This window comes from Hesperophylax consimilis, chromosome 10, assembly GCF_061612785.1.
Source record: "Hesperophylax consimilis isolate HC1 chromosome 10, BYU_Hcon_1.0, whole genome shotgun sequence".
In the NCBI taxonomy this organism is placed as follows: Eukaryota; Metazoa; Arthropoda; class Insecta; order Trichoptera; family Limnephilidae; genus Hesperophylax; species Hesperophylax consimilis.
In genome coordinates, this window is record NC_142845.1 from 26,633,596 (window position 1) to 26,649,318 (window position 15,723).

The 15,723-nt window shown below is 32.6% G+C and overlaps 1 protein-coding gene across 1 annotated transcript; it reads right to left on the reverse strand.

The window, feature by feature from the left end:
* Positions 1-8,720: 8,720 nt before the first annotated feature.
* ND-B14 (NADH dehydrogenase (ubiquinone) B14 subunit) lies at positions 8,721-14,906 on the reverse strand. Its single transcript, XM_089636199.1, has 3 exons — positions 14,755-14,906; positions 13,472-13,587; positions 8,721-9,044 (listed from the first exon to the last, which is right to left on the reverse strand). Exons 1-3 carry the CDS (start codon positions 14,882-14,884, stop codon positions 8,916-8,918), a joined length of 375 nt encoding a protein of 124 aa, XP_089492325.1. The 5' UTR covers positions 14,885-14,906; the 3' UTR covers positions 8,721-8,915.
* Positions 14,907-15,723: the final 817 nt, after the last annotated feature.

Consider the following 15,723-nt stretch of genomic DNA (forward strand, 5'->3'; position numbering starts at 1 on the left):
TATTTTAGCACCTAGTTACACTTAGGAACTTAGGATAATTGCGATAGCACCTAGTGAATATTGAAAGCACATAGTTACACTCAGGAGCATTTACCTACATACATTTTAAGATCAATCCTATTCAGCTACGGATGCTGTAGGTAAACATTCAGCTAGATTGTAAATAAATGCCATATATTATTGACATGTGAGTTAGTTTATTGAGAAATTCGAGAATTTGTATTAGGAATGCAGTGGACGTGTATGTACTCAGCACTGGCGGAAATGTTCAACAGCAGACGTCCTATAAGTCCATTCAATGATTGGGACGTGCTGATCTTAACTGGTCGGAAGATACTACACTAGTTTATCCAGTGCTTCGATTCAACAATGTTAACAACCGGAACGCTGCAATATAACCTAACTGCCGTCGTACCCCTAATGTAAACACTTCCCCTTTTTCGTAATCGCAGGGCTGGTCCTCTGCAGGGGAAAATTGGAGCAGATAACCCCGCTCGCCGACTTGCTAAGGGAGCCCTGATAATAACCTAAGAAGCACTGATAATAACCTCACACAATACAGCTTGACGTTTTTACTAGCGCCAGGCCCCGTTTGGCTTACGACGATGTAACTGAAATAAATGGTTCACTAGACCTCTCAGTGGCAGGACCATGGAACTCTCAATGCCAATTTAACAGCAAGACATAAAATACATTTTAATACGAAACATCGTGAACCAAAAAAGATACTTACGCCAAATTAGGACGATATTTTTTATAATTTTACAATGCCCTGTTCACCTTTAAGGTGGAGAATTTCTCGGGATCTTTTTGTAGCCAATTCGCAAATTCCTCAATCTTCTAACCAATTTCTCATAAGGCTAGGGTCACCAACAATTAATATTGTTGCCATTGACGAGAAAAATAACCCGGGAACTTTTTAGATCCAAATTGAACAGAAAATTATAGTTTTCAGGTAGGTGACAACCCGTGATTTAAAAAAAAAAAAATTACGACATGAACAACGTTTTAGAACTGGAGTGGATTTTTTGTTAATTTTCACGGATTTTCAATGATCAGTGGGGTCAATAGATTTCATGATCCGGAACCGCGTTCCGGTATGCCCCTGTTAAAAGCTTGCACTGATTTTACTTGCACATAAAAACAACAAATAAACATGATTACACACAAAAACGCGACCTTGGCGGAGTACCGGTAAACCATGACCTTGGATCCGAAGGTGTTAGTTTACATCCAGTCGAGGTGCGTTATTATGAATGCAAAGTATACCATAGACAAACTTATTGCTATTTACCCAGGTATGTGAATTCATCTAGAAAATGTAGTTATACCTGTTAAGCCGGTTGTGTTTGTTGTCAGTTTTTTTTTTATATATTATTAATAGAGTTAACATATTATAAAATTATCAACCAGTTTGATGCATAAATCAATCCACAGTGTCTTCAATAAATAGATAATAATTAGAATTTAGAATAAGTTTCGCATTTCGCAAATACAGGTTTTATATTTTAAGACATGGTAGAGCACAGGGCGTACTGTAACGTGGCCCATCCTTTCACCATCTATAAACAATAATTAAAAATAATACTTTCGGTGGAGTGTCTTTGCAACTACGGTTCAATGACCAGAACCTAGAACTGGAATTTTGCTTTTGATTTTCAACTGGAACTAATTGTGGGAACGATTCAGAGAAGTGATGAAATGGGTACAATTTTTTTTTTATTAATTAATAATTCTGTATTTGAAATGTGTATTTTTTGTTTAAATTTTTGGTACATGTCGTAATTTTTCATGTTTACTAACGGTGTAATTCGAAAGGTAAATTTCTGGTTGTCTTTTGAAAGACGATGATCTTGAGGCAAATATGTTTCATATAAATGCTTTCAACTTCACAAATCGAAGAATTATGATATCCCGTGATTTTTCAGGGGTCTGCTCTAGTAAAAAAAAATCACAATGAGTATCAGCTAATTCAAAAATAGAAGCCAATGACAATGTCCAAAACCGTTTCTTGGGATTATTTAAAATACAATATAGGTAAATCATGTTATACTATCATATAAATGTATACGTGATAAAAACACAACGTAACCTATCGTTGATATTTAAAAAAATATATAGATATAAAAAGGTATTATATTATTAAATCCAAAATTAGTAAATATTTAAAATAATTTTAAAACAAAACTGATTAATATAATTAAATTATTGTTTACCACCCCTGATTCCCACTCCCAAAAGTTGTGTTAACCCTAGTTTAAAGTCATTAAATAAATGAAAATGGAAAAAGTTTCAATAATATCAGAATTATGTATTTATCAGATTCATCTTATGGCTTCTTACGCGGTGTCCGGAAACTCGTAGTACAAACGAAAAACTGGTGAATTTACATTACATTTGCAGTCGATTTTGTAGTAGGTAAAACTTTTTTGAATTGAACTTTCGTTTTCGTGTAAATCGAGTAGGGTTTTTTTTAGTCAAATTTGACCAGGATCTAAAAGTTTTTTTAACCCTTTAGCTCCCGAAAAAATAGAAAAATTTAAAAAAAGAAAAATCAATATTTTTTTTGGGTTCTCTTTGCTTTGTAGATTCATCAGTTTCCCGCTTGTATTATGAGTTTCCAGAAAACGTGTATTTATACCGCAAGAAAAGAATGAGGAAAAAATCTTAAAACTTAAAAAATTCTTTATAAAACTTAAACAGTAATTTTTTCCCCCTTTTCTTGAGGCATTCACTGTACCTACAGTATTAATTAACAGCTTGGAAAATTGATTATATACTTACCCTTATGCAGATCATTTGAAATAACATATTGTTGTACGCAGTTATTGGACTGGTATATATACTTTGTAATTTTCTTAATATTATCCCTCTGTCTGCTGTAAACTTACTGATGTTCTTACTTACTTCTATCAATATGTATTATTCGTTATCAGAATAAAATATTCTGTGGATAAAATATTTTTTTTAAAACATAGTGAAAAAAAAGAGCACTCAAGTGCTCAAAAAATAGTAATATATACATAATATTCAATAATTATGCAAAGCTCTATTGTCGTTAATTTTTAAATGGTTGGAATTCATGGATAATTTTACAGTGTCTGTCTGTAGATAAAATACCAGAATTGATAAAAAATATTTTATGATGATACCTTTTCATCAGAAGAAACTTCTTGTATTTAATAAAAATGTGTATTAGAATCATTTCAATGAGATTCTTGTTTGTGTAATGGTATACTGTACTTGTAGGACTACTGCGGGGTAAAAGGGTACTGCATGCAGATATTCCAAACAATTTCGAATCACTATCGATGTGTACACACAGGTTTAAACTTGTACTCTTTAAAACTATTTACCTGTCCCAATTTAATGTTTATTGTACTAATAAAGAAATCATTTTACCTTGGATTACCTTACTTCATATATCCTGTTTAATTAAGAGTGGGTTATAAGGCAGAATGGTGATTTGCTGGAAAACGGCTTAATACTACCTTTCGTATGTCATTCTCAGACTTCATATTTTTTGATACCAATTAATGGACTCTTATTTTTCAGTCTGCCTATTTTTGTTTGTAGTTGTTGTAGGCATTCGACTATAAAAAATAAAAACATTGATACACCATACAACCCACTTTTAAAACATCAATCCATGATTATCGCATTAATAACGGTTTTACACAATATTTGAAATTTAAAATATGTATATAATACACACATCTGTAGAAGTACGGCCTCTTATTATCGTTATGATATCTGTGGATATTAACAATTAAATAAATACTTCATCTTGCACCAAATTTTCAACAAATTTCACAGTCTTTTACTTATTACGGGAGAGAAGCCCCCGAGAACGGTGGTGAAACTATCGCTCCCTGTTTCACGGCGTATATATTTCTAAAATGCCATCAAAATGTTTCATTTCTGGGTCTAAAAGTAGAATACCGACTCACTTGAAGCATTGCAATAATTTTAGGAAGCTACAAAAACGCTAAGTACTCACAAATATTCTTTTTTCACGTAAATTTGTCGCATTGTATTTTTTGAACTGTCATATTCTTTGAAACGAATAAAATACAATATTCAATGTGCGTTGTGCGTTCCTTTTCCTAACGGTTAGCACTAACGTCACGATGTTGATTTGCGTGCCATTTATGCAAGTGTGTGTGAGAGAATTCATTGTCGCTCCGACTCAGTTGTGAGCGCGTTTGGTAATCAAACCAAAAATTACCATCTCACGCCAAATCATTTTTAGTTTGGTAAAATCGGCAATTTTAAGTGATAACAAGTCAAGTTTTTCACTATTCCGACCTTACATGGTAAGGCGTATTCATATAAGGAGTAAACAAGTTTATTACCGTTTTTTTATCTTTAGATTAAACAGACAAAAAAAACTTTTTAAGTCAATTTACGATTATATCACCTTTCTGCGTATACACACGTAACCATTCACACTTTGTCAAATCAAAGATATTCTATCTATGTATTGTGTTGTAAAGTTCCAAATAATAAGGGTTTTTTAGGAAACAATTTTTTCCCTACCGAGAAAACACAAGGCCTCTAAGTCTATAATAGCCAGGTAACATTTTAAACACCCAAATGAGGCAAAAATTGTGAGGCGCATATGTCGCCGTTCTATTTGTATAAAGAACAGTAACTTTAAATTCAGTAAATTTAAATGATTCACCATTTCATATATTTATTACGCGTCAATACATCTTAAACAATAGGTCGAATCGTGGATTCGTTGAATAATATTTGTATTTAGGTATTATATTTCAACCCATTGACGTAATTTTTTTCAATAGCTTTGGTCGTTAAATGAATATAACTATTATTTCCAACGGCTAGTTATATTTTGATACAGTACTAGTATGCCTTGCACGATAGCTACTGCCATGGTTAAAACAGATTATTGTTCAGCTAACACTGAATAATTTAACAAATATATAAATTTAAAAAAAACTTTCTTTTATTTTTCGAGGTCAATATTATTAATATGTATAGATATTCTATCAAATATAAAATTTTTCAATCTACCAAATAAATCCGCCTTCGATTTTCTCGAAAACGAAAGCTCAAATAAAAAAAAATCATAACCCAAAATTGACTTTAAATGAAAGGTAGATTCATTCACAAGTTATACCGTTTATACCGCGAGTTTCCGAATACCGTGCAAAACAACCTTTCTTTGTATTGGAAATGTTTCTGAAATGCGATTCGTAAAGCCAAAAGCCGTTCAAATCTAATTAGATTTAACAACAGCAAGTGAATGATAAACATTTATAAAAAATGTCAAAGTAAATGCTTTACCAAAATAGTAGGTTCTGCAAATAAGTCATACCTTTTTACTAAGCTGTTTGTTTTACTTAATATTTCCGATTTCCGATTGCGTACGTGATGATGCGCGACATGATCATAACGCACATTTGACGTTGTATTTTGACAAGTTCATTAATGTACAACTACCGCCCTCTAGCGACAAAAAAATGAAGAGATTTTGACAGTTTGAGAAAATCCGCTGGCATATAACAAGCGCTTAAGTTTAAAAATCATTTATCCGATGCATCAATCTTTAGTACTAGATGTCAAATGAGATTAAAAAAGTTTTAAAAAACATCTATAAATGTGATAAAAAATATTACAATTTTATAAGGACTGTAATCAAACGTTAAACCACACTATTAAAAATATAATTAAAAAATTCCCCACTAGTAACACATTTCTCAGATAATAAAATACAACTTTTTTACTATAACTAGTAACTACACAATGCAATCATCAATTTTATGAGTAACCAACCAGTTATTACTGTGCACTTCTAACCTGAAGTCGTCCAAGATTCAAGAATATTTTTTTCTTTTTCAACGATTGAAAAATACAGAAAAAATAATTTATTATAGGTACATCGCCTTGTCTTATTTTTGGCAGTTAAATGGATATTCCAGAGCTCCGTATCTGTGGATAATGAATATAATATTGTAGGTTATAAAAAGTTTGTTTTAAATTCGAAAGATCTAAATTTTCACAAGAAACTGTTAGATTTTTAATATAAAAAATCTAACAATACTTAACTTATTATTTTTAAAACACAATAATTAAAGAAAAGAAAATGATTATAGTAAAACACTATTCTCTTCAAATTTGGTGTTAACCAATCTCATATTCACCCGTGCAGCTTCCTAAGGTTTGCACACTCGCAAAGTTTACCTCTGAAGCGCCACGAGCATAGAATAAATGTATTTCTTCTTTATTCTGTGGCCATGACTATGGTTTGTGTGAACTATTTCTTCGAACTATAGAAGAGTTATTTTTGACCGGTCGGTGGCCGAGTTGACATAGCGCTTGGGTCTCACCCAGGCATAGTGTGTTCAATACCTCGGCCGGTAAGTCCTCCATCACAACACAAGCAACATTTTCCGCTTACTGTGGTGGTAGTAGGAGATTTTCAAATATTCTCAGGTTATTCCTAACCCGGGAATGTTTGTCTTTCTTTAAAAAAAAAATAAAAAACATTTCCAACTCCCAATAATTTAAAATTTGCTTGAAATGGTGGGGTGAAAAATAAAATAAATGCTCCATACTCACTTGTGTGTTTATTGATCTCTAAACTATCAAGTTAACAACATAAATAATAATGCAACTTTAGCTGGTCTGAGGCTTGTCAAGAAGTGACGCTCCGCCCCGCATCTTTCCCCACCTTTGGTCGCCTAGATGGTGGCAGTATCAACACTCCACAGAGCAGAAAGTCCCATAGTCGCTGATTTTGAAAAGCAGTATTAATACAGACAGGTGGATTTTTTAGCATGAAATTTAAAGAACATGCTGATTAAGCCCGTCATCCCGCCAATCAACAAACACCAGAGACACTGCGCAGAAAAGTCCCACAATCACTGCGCTGCAAACCGTACTTTACTTTTCTGCACTGGGTAACCTTTTATGTCGATTCTGTACCGACTCAGTGGGATGACGGGCTAAGTGTGGTAAAATTATAATACTACCTAGTTTGTCTTTACAGAAAACCGCCAGTGCCTACCTACATACAAAATATTTAACAGACAATTATTTTAATTCTTCATTTTTAGAAATGTGTGTTCATACAGCATACTTTTGTAAGCCATTTTTAAAGTGGAACTACGCAAGTCAAGTTACATCCTGTGATTTTTCATGGATATAAATTAGTATAGTAAAGGTGGCATATAGTATAGCAACATGTCACAATTACAATAATTAATAATGAAAATAAATTAAGTAAACACTCAGCTCGTTAGCATCAACATGAGTTATTAATTAAAAATTTATAAAGCCTAGCCACAAAGTGATGGATTTCTAAGAAAAAAATATGAATCAAATTGACAACGAAGCCTATGTATTATGTACATATTTATATTAATTACAGTACTCAGAATTTTTAATAAGGCAGTTCCGTCAAGGGTCGGTAAGAAATCAACAATGAATGCGTGCAACAAAATGCAGGTTATATTCAGTGGCGGCTTGTACTCATAAAAATGGGTGGTGCACTAAAAATATTATATTATCTATCCGTACGTCAGGTCAGGTAAACCATCAGCGGTGAAGGACAAATAGCAAAACGTATCTATTGGTTTTTTTAGCAAGTTACAGGGGTAACTTAACCCCTTTGTCTTGCAAACTGTAGTAATGTAATCTGATGGATTTTTTTACCAGATGCACTTGGGAAAGATGAAAGGAATTATTGCGAATAGCAATTTTAAACTTATAAGCTTGCTTAGACCTGCTGGAGTGATCAGTGAACGAGCTGGAAACTAAAGTGGCGCCATCTAGCCGAAGAGTTCGAGGCATTGGCTAGCGCCGTTCATGTTTCGGAGAAATTTCAATACAAAGGTCAGCATCCACGCTCTGCGCGTATAAATAATTGTTTCTCAATGAGCGATTGGAATTTGCTCGCACCTCGTGACTTACGACACATGATCATGGCGGGTCCTGAGACGTAGACGTCCAGATAGGTAATCAATGTAATCAATAATATTTGGATGATATGATATATTTACGTGTTGCACCGTTTATTTGAAAAATGATCTCACGGGCAGTGTGTTGAAACTGTTAGGTGTCAAGTATTATAAGCGCCTTGACAATCCGGAGCAGACTGCACCAATTGCGTCCACACAGTGCCGGTCCTGCACGTAATACAAAGAACGAGAAACCACAGCCTGTTGAATTTAACTTAATTCTTATGTTATTCTTAGAGTAACAATATAGTATTACTGTTATTTGATTTGATTGTCGGTGATATTATTATCGGTTGATAATTATTATTTTTAGATTGACCGATATGTTGGGAGTGCGTTGCTCCAACGCTCCTTAGAGCTAGCAGCCGCCACTGGTTATGTTGCACAATGTCTCATTGCATGGACTCGCACACGGGTCTACGGATATCAGTATATTTTTCTTACGCCCGACATAAAGAAGATTTCACTAATTATTATTATTGTTTTTTTTAAGATCGTCACATTCTTCTGGTATGACATCTGAATCTTGCTATTCCAAATTGCTCTGTCCCATAATAATAATAATGTGAAATTTTATAGGGCCGTTTTTGTGAAAAATCACCAACTATACAAATAGATATATACGCCTTATAACCATGTTCTGTAACTATATAGTGACTTACAACTAAGTAAGCAATAAGAGTAATTTTGGTTATACATACTGTATTTAATTAAAAGGGATTTAAAAACAGAGAATTGTAATTAACAATAATTTATTTTCTAGTTATTCTACAAAATATTTAAAAAATTGATAACAATCTCAAAAGTGAATATTTTGAATAAATACATGAAATAAAAGAGAAAGAAACGGAAAAGAGAAAAAAAAAATAGCGTTTAGTTATGTACATTTTGACTAAAATCTTTCAAATCATGATTTTGCGGATACATGATTTAATCGGTACCATTCAGGAATTTGGAAAGGAAGTCGGTTGGTTTGGGTTCGTGGGTTTCCTTGAAGTATGACATAATGTGACCCTTCTGCTTCCAGATTTTGGCTGTTTCCTTCAGTTCCATTTGCCCCTGTAATAAACACAAAATTAAAATTAATACTCTATACACATTATAAAGCAAGCAACTGGTACATCAAGACTCATTGACGGAAGTATCGAATCCGTAGACAAGGGAAATTATGAACCATTAATAGTATGAAATTATACAGACAAAAGTGTCGCCAACATCGTTCACCCAAACTACTGCAATTCACATCTACGCACAGCGGCGCTCCATCTTTGTTTCTACCTACACACCAAATGCATAGTTTTAATTGGTTCCGCCACTTAGATAATCCATGTAGTTTGATTGTAGGTCAGCAACAGTGGGCATGCTTAAATGCCATATCTCTCCATTCGTTTCTATTATCTATGAGCGAGCCAATGATAAACAATGGACTAAAGTGAGTTATGATCATGTTAATTTATTAATTTAGTTAAATCACATCATTGTGAGCTATAATTTACAATCTTACACGCACGTAAATTGATGTTTATTACTTAAAAATTATTGCGATGATTCTGGTTGTAATGAATCCCTTCACAACAAGCACTGTGTCATTTTATTAGAATGAAATATTCCTTATATAATGGTGACGAGTATTTTGGATAGCCAGAAGGCTAATGTCTCATCTCTAGTAATGTAAAAGTCTATCTGACCTTGAGATAGCACCGTATGCCTATTTCAACTGAAGAACTAGCAATTTACTTTACCGACCAGTTACTTACTACGTCACCAGAGCCATCTATGCACAATGACGGAAACTATGATCTCAAATACCACAAAAAAAATATCACTTCTTTTTAAATCTGATAGTATTATTGTCCCAGCGTCTGGACGGTGTAGGCCCTCTGATTGGTCAAATTAAAATTGTCTGTTTCGGGTAACTTGAATATTAAGACACTATTCCATACTAAAATAGGATCGCCTCATAATAATACGAGATTTCTTCAAAAGCATCGTTTCTGCTCATATAATTTTTGGATAATATCGAAGAAAATATGTTTTAGAAAGTTCATAATCCATTGGATTAATTACATTACAGTGAAAATTCTCCACAGTTACGTGATTATGTTTGACGTTTATAAAAATTCACGCGTTTCTTCAAGATGGCCGACAGAGCGCACCTCTGGCGGTTTAAAAACGAACCAAATGCCTGGCGCGAATATTTAAATATGCAGCTCACAATACTTGCCTTGCTTGACTACTTACCATTAACAAGCGTTTTATAAGAAGATTTCTTCTGGAAGCTTATCACTTTGTAATGGCATTTATCATTATTTTTTATATTTTTTTTTCTTATTAATTATATCTGATTTTATATTGGCATGTTTTCTTATTTCTAAAATTTCAAAATTATTTATTTGCGATGCTTTATATCCTGAGTGAAGTATTTTAAGACCTGAATTTTTATCGAAAGTGTGATCATTATTTAAAAGATTATTTGCAAACTCAGATTCACTATTTCCATTTATAGACCTGCGATATTTTTTAGTTCTGACTTCAAAGTTTCTATTGGTTCTACCTTTGTAAAAGAAATTACAATCATCTCAATTGAGTTTTAAAACTACTGATTTTTTTGTTTGAATTTTGCTACCATTATTATTAAGAATATATTTCTTTATTGTTATTAGTGTAAAACGCCAGTTGAATGGTACCAGGATTGTTTATATATATAATTTTAGAAGTATCGTTATCCACAAACAGAATTCTACGCCATTGTTTATTTCTATCTTTAGAAAGACCGTTTGAAGAGAATGTGTTTAATTTTTTTATTTGGTATTTCAACTATCAATTTATTAGAATAACCGTTATTAAATGCTATTTGTCTTATGAATATATTGTTTTATGGTTATATGCTATTTGTTTTTTTCAGGTCTTAAAATACTTCACTATAAATAATTTTGAAATTTTAGAAATGAGGAAACATATTAATATAAAAGCAGATATAATTAACAAGAATTTTTTTATAAACTCTCTTTTAAATATTTTCCCACTCAACTGGTCTTTCCCGTCTAACGATATTGTAATTCCTAATTATTATAAACTCAGCCTACTCTTACCCCTCCCCCCTCCTTCCACTTCTTCTTTCCCAATTGCAATCTATACATAATTTTTGACTTCGGTGTATACACAATAAAATGTAAACATTATATTTATTTATTTATTGGACAATTTGCATAGCGCCGCTTTTGTGAGATATCACCTCAGGGGCGCTATATTGTAATAATCTACCTTTATATATAGATTTTTACTCTCCTGATGAAGGTGTATATATAATCTAGCTTTAAACTTTATTAGATACAGTAACAGTTGTAGGTAAAGAATTACCACCAGTTGGAGTAAAATTAACACCTTTTAATTAAACCGACTGCTAATGTCATCGCACAATTACCCTCCTTTTATTCATAAACACGGGTACAATTAATCAATATGTAATAATCTATTATTTAAGTCAACTTTGTTAAAACTATCTTTAATTGTGACAAACTAAACGATATTGATTCAACTTATAGACATTGACGGTTGTAACACATATTTAAGCACTGCAAGTCTCCTATGAGCTAATTATATTAGGTACGATAACAGTTAATATCAGTTGTAGACATGTAGTCAATAAAAGTGTTTCATTTGAAATAATCCATCACAAATACGTAAAATTTCATTTATTCAAACAACTGTCATTCTTATTATGCGTAAATTTAGAATGTTATTATTAATTAACTCCTTCCTGTTCCGTGTTTTAACAATATATATACTCACCCTCTCTCTGTGAATGTTCTAATATATATCTATTAAATGTAACTGTTGTTAATATCACTTAAAATGGGCGAAGCCCAAGTATGAGCCGCCCGAAGGGCCTAGCAGAAAAAAACCCGCGGAGCGGGTTTTTAACTGCTAGTCTATAATAATTATGGGATCGAGTGAGAAACCAGATGATCCAAGATCACCATTGAACTCCTGCTACTCTTCACAGAAAAGATCAGGTAGCTTGGACACGTTCTCAGAATGCCAAAAAAGAGACATTCTTAAAAAATACTGGCGGATATTCCATAGGGAAGATGTCTAGTTGGCTGCCCCAAACAAGTTGGGGAAAGCAACTCCAGAGACTGTATGAGAGACTGGGCCAGCTAATGACCGAAGCCACTAAAACTTTCCAGTGTAATTAACCTCTTACGACCACACTCGCAGCTTGTTTGCATTGAGGATTTTTTCTTTACCCCCTCCGGTGGGGGATAGTTAAGAAGAAATAACGGTGCCAGGAAAATGACGAACAACCACGAGCTATACCAACTTTTTATAGAGCCTTCCAAAACTATATTTCAAAAATCAGAACATCCTTACAAGGTAGAACATGTAGGAAGGATGAAAGATAGCTGGCAGCTGCAAAGGATTCTTTGTAATGATTCTGCAGGACAAAGGAGTGTTGGGATATCTAAAAGTTTAAAGCGTCTACAGACGGCCGGCCGGCCCAGGTACTTAATAACTGAAGCCACCGCCTAGAAAGTCAAACCTTTTGTTCGTTACCTACACATATATCTTTAGCGGCCTTTAGAAAGTGTTGCTATCTTGACGGATTTTCCGTCATATCTGGTGGATTGGAGTGCTCTCGAAATGGGAGAATTTTGTGTACGGGATTTATACATGACAGATTTCCTGACGGAATCGAATAAAAGCACAAAGTGATTCCCGAAGCAGTAATTATTGAAGAGGAGAACAAAGTTACTGCCAGAATTACTGAAGAATCCGTAGTTGGATAATTTTATCGGCTAAAATAGCCTATATCTCTTAGGAACTAACGATACCAAAATATTCTAGGGAAATTTGGCCATCGAGTGCTTGATGGATTTCACTACTTTCAGTACTGACGAAAATTAATTAAGTAATGTAAAGGTTGGAATTAGTTGTAAATGAAAGGATTAATCAAATATTTTACAAAATTAAATCTATTCAAGGTTTTGATATTGAATAAGACAAAGTGAACTTTCAAAATATCCAAATAGTAAGTACGATAGCCTTTCCAAATAGATTTATCTTGAAAATTAATTTCAGATGGTTTCAGAAAATATAATAGGAAGTGAGGCTGTTTGCCTTTTTGACATAAAATTCAAAGTATTAATTCTTATCAATATCTTCTTCTTACTTCAATGATATTTTACACAGGTATAACCTTCAAAATAAGTTGTTCCTAAATAATTAAATATGTCAATTTGAATCATAGTAAATAAAAAAGGGCACCAAAAGTAATATATACTTGCTTCCGGCTGTCCACCTAATGTGAAATAAATGCTAAATGCAGCCATGTTTGAAATGAGAATGTTCAATTTTATCAGAAATGGCGGCAATCCACAATACAATACTATCTTTGTTCTATTTAGAATCACAACAGTGGGAAATACCAACATAATGAACAATTTAAGAGCAGTAATTATGAATAAACAAATGGTTTAAAGTACCTTGATGACAAGCATGTCAATTACTCTGATGTCTGATACATCTTTGTTCTTATAAAACATCTCTCGGAGTTTTTCATGCACTTGCTTCTCATTCTTGGGGATGGCATATTGCATCACTAGAAAATAAAAACATTTTATACATTTTTATTGAAATGCTTTAAGTTCAAGGCAGATAGGGATACTTGATATGGTACAATTTTCAGTAGATACAAATACAACACTAATTTGGGTAATGTTTCCTTTCTCCGCTTACTTCTGAATATGTACAAATTATTTTAATAACACTTCGATTCAACTTCATTGAAACAAGAAATTTACGGTCGCAAAGATGCATTAAAGTTCCATTTTTTTCAATCAAAGTTAAAAATTTACAATACAAGATCTATGACATCCGCCATATTTGATTTTATAAGTATGATGTGACATTTGCCGAAATGTTCCGCGTCAATCTAAATACACTCTAATTATTTAAATAACCCAAACTAAGAACTAAATAACCTATTTTGTCAGTGTTATTCATCTCCCTGAAGTAAATAGTTGGTTCTTGTACTAATTAAGTTGAAATGAAGGGTAAACTTGTTAATTTTGCTACATGCAAAAGCTCTTTAAAAAACAACACTTGATTTCAACATAAATATCTAATGGAGTAAATAGGTTATTAGGGTGTTAGTCTGGGATATTTTAATTTTAATAATTTATATGTGTTACCTAACCTTCTAACTAAACTTTAATGCATCTTTTACCATCTCCCACGACATAAATAGTTATTTTCTGTAGTAAGTAACTTGAAACCAAGTGTTATTTATATATTTTTTGATTCGAAAAATTTATCAAAATAAGAATTTTACTTTCATGTAAAACGGTATTAAAGTAGGAGAAAGTACAAAAACAGATTAGGTACTACTGATGAAGAATAACTAATGAGTACAATTTTCATATTTTCGACAAAACAACAATTTATAAAATAACCTAAGCAGCGACCTCTGAAACGAATTGGCTAACCTAAGGATTTGAACAATATTTTAAGTTTAGTAAGCTTTCAAATGGCGATTTATTTCTTGTGTTTACTAATTTGACATTAGCCTATAAACTTAAATGACATTTGATGTTATTACATCTCTTCAAAATACTTTTAACAGAATGAAAATGCAACGAAACAGGGTAATCATAAGTGGTTATTCATTTTATACTGATATTTAATCGTTTATAAGGTAAAAACTTATTTTGATGACATAACCATAACACAACTAAGAATTTAATAATGAAGATATGTACATACTAACCTATGTAAGGAATTTGCCTGTACCATACTCGATACAAACTCAAAACTCTTCGGCGAGCCTCTGCGGCATTTAAAGATAAAACTGGCTTTACAGTTTTTTGGGCCAATTTCATAGCCTCCCGAGCCGCCATGTTTTTCGATTTTTGTCTAAATGTGAAGTGTTGCCAGTACGCCCGGACCAGACGTCAACACAAAAAAATAATCAAATGTAGCGAAAAATAATATTACAAAAGAGTAGGTACTATCAAAATGTTACAAGTCTTTGAATAATTAAAAGAGTGAGGTTTTCTTTTAGTTTAGGTAGTTTATGGCGTTTTATTCATATTTCCATAGCAATGGATGTTTGCCGAAAAGTTACTGTTGTTAATACTTACATACAAAGTACTTACAGATAATATTTCAGAACTTAATCTTTGAACTTACGAAAAACCATGATGCGGATGATTTTCATTTGTCATGTAATGAGACAGCGTTTGTTAAATCCTTTAGATTATAACTTTGCTAGGAATATTCAGAGATCAATAAAAATGAACCGACAAGTTCACAATCATAAATCATTTAAACTTTTGTTGACTAAGCGTAGCGAAACCCTCCTTGTTTTGCATTTCGTCTCTCTGTAAATTTGTTTGTAGGCTCCGTTTCCGTTTCAATATGGTTGTCGTTTTAATGGTTCATTAAAGTTTTCTTTTTTTAAATGCGAAATCGTCGTGTTTATTTGGATATTTTTTAGCTTTTTTTTAAATATTTCTTATACCTTCTTGCCTGAAGAAAGTTTACAAATTGTGGTTATTCATGTTTGGTAGGTACACGCCTAGATATGGTGTGTAGCTACTTATTATTGTTGAAATATATTTTGTATACTAACCATATATTAACCCACTTATGACAGTGTGAAAAGAATAACGTCGGTGTAGCGCAATAAGTCATTAAGTCACATTTTTGATAAAACCGAGACAGAAAACATTATGAA

What these genes read in the sequence shown, in the direction of transcription:
- ND-B14 (XM_089636199.1), bottom strand. Translation starts at nt 14,884, where the DNA reads ATGGCGGCTCGGGAGGCTATGAAATTGGCCCAAAAAACTGTAAAGCCA. An exon ending in CAGGCAAATTCCTTACATAG is followed by an intron (nt 13,588 to 14,754) that starts GTTAGTATGTAC and finishes TTTATTTTCTAG; the next exon opens with TGATGCAATATGCCATCCCC. An exon ending in TTGACATGCTTGTCATCAAG is followed by an intron (nt 9,045 to 13,471) that starts GTACTTTAAACC and finishes TGTTTATTACAG; the next exon opens with GGGCAAATGGAACTGAAGGA.